This window comes from Orycteropus afer, unplaced genomic scaffold (assembly GCF_000298275.1).
Source record: "Orycteropus afer afer isolate SDZICR_OR568_19922 unplaced genomic scaffold, OryAfe1.0 scaffold00116, whole genome shotgun sequence".
NCBI lineage: Eukaryota > Metazoa > Chordata > Mammalia > Tubulidentata > Orycteropodidae > Orycteropus > Orycteropus afer.
Window position 1 is genome coordinate 4932253 of NW_006921703.1, and position 5589 is coordinate 4937841.

General features: G+C 37.1%; 1 protein-coding gene across 1 annotated transcript in view; it reads left to right on the top strand.

Annotated features, from left to right (window-relative positions):
- GUCY1A1 (guanylate cyclase 1 soluble subunit alpha 1) overlaps nucleotides 1–5589 on the top strand; it is a 46523-nt gene that overhangs the window by 16472 nt on the left and 24462 nt on the right. The window contains exons 4-5 of the mRNA XM_007943974.2: nucleotides 429–1138; nucleotides 3707–4192. Of these exons, the coding sequence (XP_007942165.1) occupies nucleotides 429–1138; nucleotides 3707–4192 (1196 nt within the window). The remainder of the gene's footprint in view (nucleotides 1–428; nucleotides 1139–3706; nucleotides 4193–5589) is intronic.

The following is a 5589-nucleotide window of genomic DNA, read 5'->3' on the forward strand; positions in this document are numbered from 1 at the left end:
TGACTTTGGATTTTTATTTCCATGTGTTACCAGAATTTTAGAAGCTAATCTATGTAGATAATTTAAATATAGATGTTTAGTTTTGTTTGAAACTCTTGTTACCAGATATAAAGTCACTGCTGTGGAGTCTGTTTTGATCTTAGCAACCCAATGGGACAGACTAGAACTGCCCCTTAGGGTTGTCAAGGCTGCAGTCTTTATGGAAGTAGACTACCACATCTTTCTCCTGTGGAGCAGCTGGTGGGTTTGAACTGCTGACATTTTGGTTAGCAGCCAATTACTTAACCACTGTACCACCAGGGATTCTTTTTACCTGACACAAAAGGAACTGAATCAGCAAATAAAACAATGTGGAAAATACTAATAATAGCACAACTCTACCAAGATGACATAATTGATTTGGCAGATAATGTGTTATGTGCTTTCAGGAGTTCCAGTGGAGAACATCAAAGAATCTCTCGGTGAAGAGCTTTTTAAAATATGTTATGAGGAAGATGAACACATCCTAGGTGTGGTTGGAGGAACTCTTAAAGATTTTTTAAATAGCTTCAGCACTCTTTTGAAACAGAGCAGCCATTGCCAAGAAGCAGAAAAGAGAGGCCGGCTTGATGATGCCTCCATTCTATGCCTGGATAAAGATCACAATTTCTTAAATGTTTACTATTTCTTTCCTAAGAGAACCACGTCCCTGATTCTTCCAGGCATCATTAAGGCAGCTGCTAGCATATTGTATGAAACTGAAGTGGAAGTATCGTTAACTTCTTCTTCCTTCCATAATGATTGCAGTGAGTTTGTTAACCAGCCCTATTTGTTATACTCCATTCATGTCAAAAGCACCAAACCATCCTTGTCCCCTGGCAAACCCCAGTCCTCTCTGGTAATTCCTGTATCACTCTTCTGTAAGACATTTCCATTCCATTTCATGTTTGACAAAGATATGATGATTCTACAATTTGGCAATGGTATTAGAAGGCTGATGAACAGAAGAGATTTCCAAGGAAAGCCTAACTTCGAAGAATATTTTGAAATTCTTACCCCCAAAATCAGCCAAACATTTAGCGGGATCATGACTATGTTGAATATGCAATTTGTTATACGAGTGAGGAGATGGGACAACTCTGTGAAGAAATCTTCAAGGGTAAGGAAAATACATATTATTATTTTGGGATTTTAGTTTTCATATTTAAGAATGAGAAACAAAGAACAAAAATATCTTCCATGACTTTAAATCCTTTGATAAAACATTTGTATTTAACAATTCAAATAATTTTAAGGCTGGAATACATTTAAAACAAAATTATTGCTTGCTTACTTGATTCATTAGTTTATCAAATATTTATTGAATATAGTCCATGTTTTAGAATCTTTATGCAGTATTCTATAACTAAATTGTATGTTGAAAAACTGTTTATGTAAAGTATGTTTACATTTAGCATCGAAAACTGACTTAATTTGCAATATTAAGAAGAATTATTTTACAATAAACAAACAAAAAAAGGCCCACCTATTTCTAATCAAAGAAAACCAAACCAAACTCACTGCCATCAAGTTGATTAGACTCATAGCGACCCTCCTTGGGTTTCCAAGGCGGTCAGTCTCTAGGGTATCTCTATGGAAGTAGATTGCTCAGTCTTTGTTCTGAGGAGTGGCTGGTGAGTTTGAACCTCCAGACTTCTGGTTAGCAGTCAAATTGCCTTAGGCACTATGTCATCAGAGCTCCTGCTTCTTGTTGGAGGTCACTAATTTCTCAGCCCCTATTTAATAGAAATGGCAAAATAAATATTTAAAAAATTTTTAATTGTTACAGAATGTCAGGAAAAAAATATGTTCTGTCACCTTATGGTAGAGTGCTTTGGTAATTATTCAGTCTGAGAAAGAAAGATTGCTAAATCATAGTTGCTGGGGCAAACAAAGCTAATAGACCAAAAACCAAACCAAACTCATGCCATTGAATTGAATCCAACTCATAGTGATCCCCAATGGGTTTCCAAGGCTGTAAATCTTTACGGAAAAAGACTGCTTCATCATTTTTCCACAGAACAGCCTGTGAACTACCCACCTTTTGTCTAGCATCCAAATGCCTTAACTACTACAGTGTCAGAGTTCCTTTAATGCTAATAGAGCTTCTTATAATGCATAGAACTTTTAAGCAAACACTATCCAAAATAAGGAGCTCTAGTAGCATAGTGCCTAAGGCACTTGACTGCTAACCAGAAGGCTGGCGGTTCAAACCCACCAGCCAGTCCTCAGAAGGAAGGTTGGGCAATCTACTTCTGTAGTGAAAATGCCTCAGTAACCCAAGGAGGGGTCGTGATGAGTCGGGGCCTACTTGATGGCACAGAACAACAACTTCCGAAAATAAGCACTGTTTGTTCCTCAAAATGAAAATAGTTTTATTTTGTTTTTGCCCTCAAAAACAAAAAAATCTAAATTTTTTAAAAATAGCTGATTCATAAAAATACTCATTAATGCCAAAAATGTAAAAGATTGGTTGTATACATCTTTGTTTCAAACAAAAAAACAGTACTTTTTTCCAACTTGTATTTATTTTTTTTACTATGTATCTGAGACACATGTCCATGTCATTAGATATAAATCTAGTTCATTTTTTCAGAGACTGTGTGGTATTCCATTGTATAGTTGTACCTTGTTGAGGACTTTTGGGTTGTTTTGAATTTTTGCTGCAGTGAACACACATATACATACAGGCATACCTCAGCAATATCACGGGTTCAGTTCCATACCATCACAATAAAGTGAATATCTCAATAAAGCAATTCACATGCATATTTTTGGTTTTCCAGTATACATAAAAATTATGTTTACACTACATTGTAGTCTATTAAGTGTGCAATAGTGTTATAAACAAAATTTTGAAATATTATGAGAATTACCAAAATGTGACACAGAGACAGGAAGTGAGCATGTGACTGTTGGAAAAATGGTGCCGATAGACTTGCTGGAGGTAGGGTAGCCACCAACTTTCAATTTGTAAAAACTGCAATATCTGAGAATCAAAATGCTTGTACATCGTTTGTCCACATTCATGCAAGGAAATTGCCTAGCAATTGAGAATGATTAGTTGAAGTTCAACCTCTCTCAACAACCCCTTGGTATAATCCTTTCTGCTAGTTGGCTTGTTCTTTTGTTTACATTGTTGTGTTGTGTTGGTTGGTTAGGTACGTAAGATAAAGTTGAAATAGGGAGATAACCTCTCTTAACATCCAGGTACCTCATACAAAAGACTCTAGAAAAACAATGGACAAAAATCTTATGTCTGGAGGCTTTTTAACTTCCATATCTGCCGGTTGGAACAAGTAGCTTAAGGGAGGAGAAGACAGGAGAAACATGCTCAAATAGGGGAAGACCAAAAAGAAAAAAAAATCACAAGAGTACAAAGACACAAAAGTAACAAATCGTAATCATGCTGCTTAGTGAGAAAGCCTTGGAACACCAATTCTTTGCATTCTTTATTGCAGGTCCTTATTTTGATGTAGAGTATACTCAATTCTTCAAATGTTTGCATGTGTTTTAGGACTCAGTAAATTAGAACTATAGGAAAGCTTTGTTCTTTTTTAGCAGATTGAAAACATAGAGTTTATATACAAAGGGATTATCACTTTATCTATTTCCTCTCCTTTTGTGTCATAAAGATATTAGAAAAATCTGAATAAATCACAACAATAGGTTCTCCTTTGTTTTACAGGTTATGGACCTCAAAGGCCAAATGATCTACATTGTTGAATCTAGTGCAATCTTGTTCTTGGGGTCACCCTGTGTTGATAGATTAGAAGATTTCACAGGACGTGGGCTCTATCTTTCGGACATCCCAATTCATAATGCACTGAGGGATGTGGTCTTAATAGGTGAACAAGCCCGGGCTCAAGATGGCCTGAAGAAGAGGCTAGGAAAGCTCAAGGCCACCCTTGAGCAAGCCCACCAAGCCCTAGAGGAGGAGAAGAAGAAGACGGTAGATCTTCTGTGCTCTATATTCCCCTCTGAAGTTGCTCAGCAGCTATGGCAAGGACAAGTTGTACAAGCCAAGAAATTCAATAACGTCACTATGCTTTTCTCAGACATTGTTGGTTTCACTGCTATCTGCTCCCAGTGTTCACCCTTGCAGGTCATCACTATGCTCAATGAGCTCTACACCCGCTTTGACCAGCAGTGCGGAGAGTTGGATGTCTACAAGGTAGGGCTTATTGTGTTGTTAGGTGCCACTGAGTCAGCTCCAACTCTTAAGGACCTTAGTGCCTAGGACCTGAATTATAATGCAAGTAAAAGGCTTTCTCTGCAGGGTTGTTCAGGTCAAATCCTGGGCTCAGGCATTGTGCTCTAGTCACATAGGTGTTCTCAGGCCAGAAATAGATTCTAATCTGCTCAGAAACAGAGATAATTGTTCCATGAAAGGTATGCCACATTGTCTGCTCAAAGAATAAACATAAAATGAAGAGATGACAAGCTGAGAAGAGGATGGAGGTTAGAACGTATGAAAAAGTAAAGTTTAAAAGTCAAATGGACCATTTCATTGTAGAACTGAATTGAAATATCAAGCATGAGATCATTCAAGAGCTATAGGGAAAATTATCATTTGTATCTGTTAAAATAATGAAACACAAGGAAAATTAAAGTCTTTAAATAGATTAATGAAATATATAGTTAACATGATACTTTTCAGGACTAGTTAATGGACTCCCAAATCACTTACTTAAGGCATTATTGTAGAGAGGCCAAAGGCAGAAACATTTGCATAAGAGAGATCTGCCTTCAGATCATGTTCTCTCCCTTACTTGCTTTGGAAACTGAATAAGTTAAATATATTTCTAAAACAGAGAAGATAATATCCATCCACAGAGTTTATATGCACTCATAATATGCATGTATAATAAACTTTGTGAACAGGAGTGTTATAAAGATTATGGTAGATGACATATGATACTCATCAGATAGCCAGAATTTATTGAGTGTGTGATTCTAGGCACTGAGGATAAACAGTGACATATCTGACACATAATAAGTTATTTTTTTTTTTTAGTGTGGCTATTATTAATAAACAGCAGCCCTGGTAGCACAATGGTTAAGTGCTCAGCTGCTAACCAAGTGGTTGGCTGTTCAAATCCACCCAGTGACTCCATGGGAAAAAGACCTACTGATCTAGTGTCACCAAGTTAACAGCCTAGGAAACTCTATGGAGCAGTTCTTCTCATAGGGTGGCTATGAGTCGAAACCAACTCAATGGCACCTAACAACATTATTAATAAGAGATTTCATGTTCTGCCTTCTTTTTTAGGATAAAACATTTGTTCATGGTTGAAATTAGTTAAGATTGTTTTTGATATGGATGAGCATTCTTCTCATCTGCATGGTTGAATGATCTCAATTTGTCACATGAAAATCTGTCATTTCACAGGCATATGAAGTGAACATTTACATTGGGTAGATACACACCTTGGAGAGATCAATCATGGGAGAATAGAAGGGCTGTATATGCCCAGGGAGACAGCTCGGGGGGCAGGAGTGCATGGGAGGGAAGAAGACAGAGAAGAGATAACTATGGGGAGGAAGTGGGAGGGAAGCTGTTGCATTATG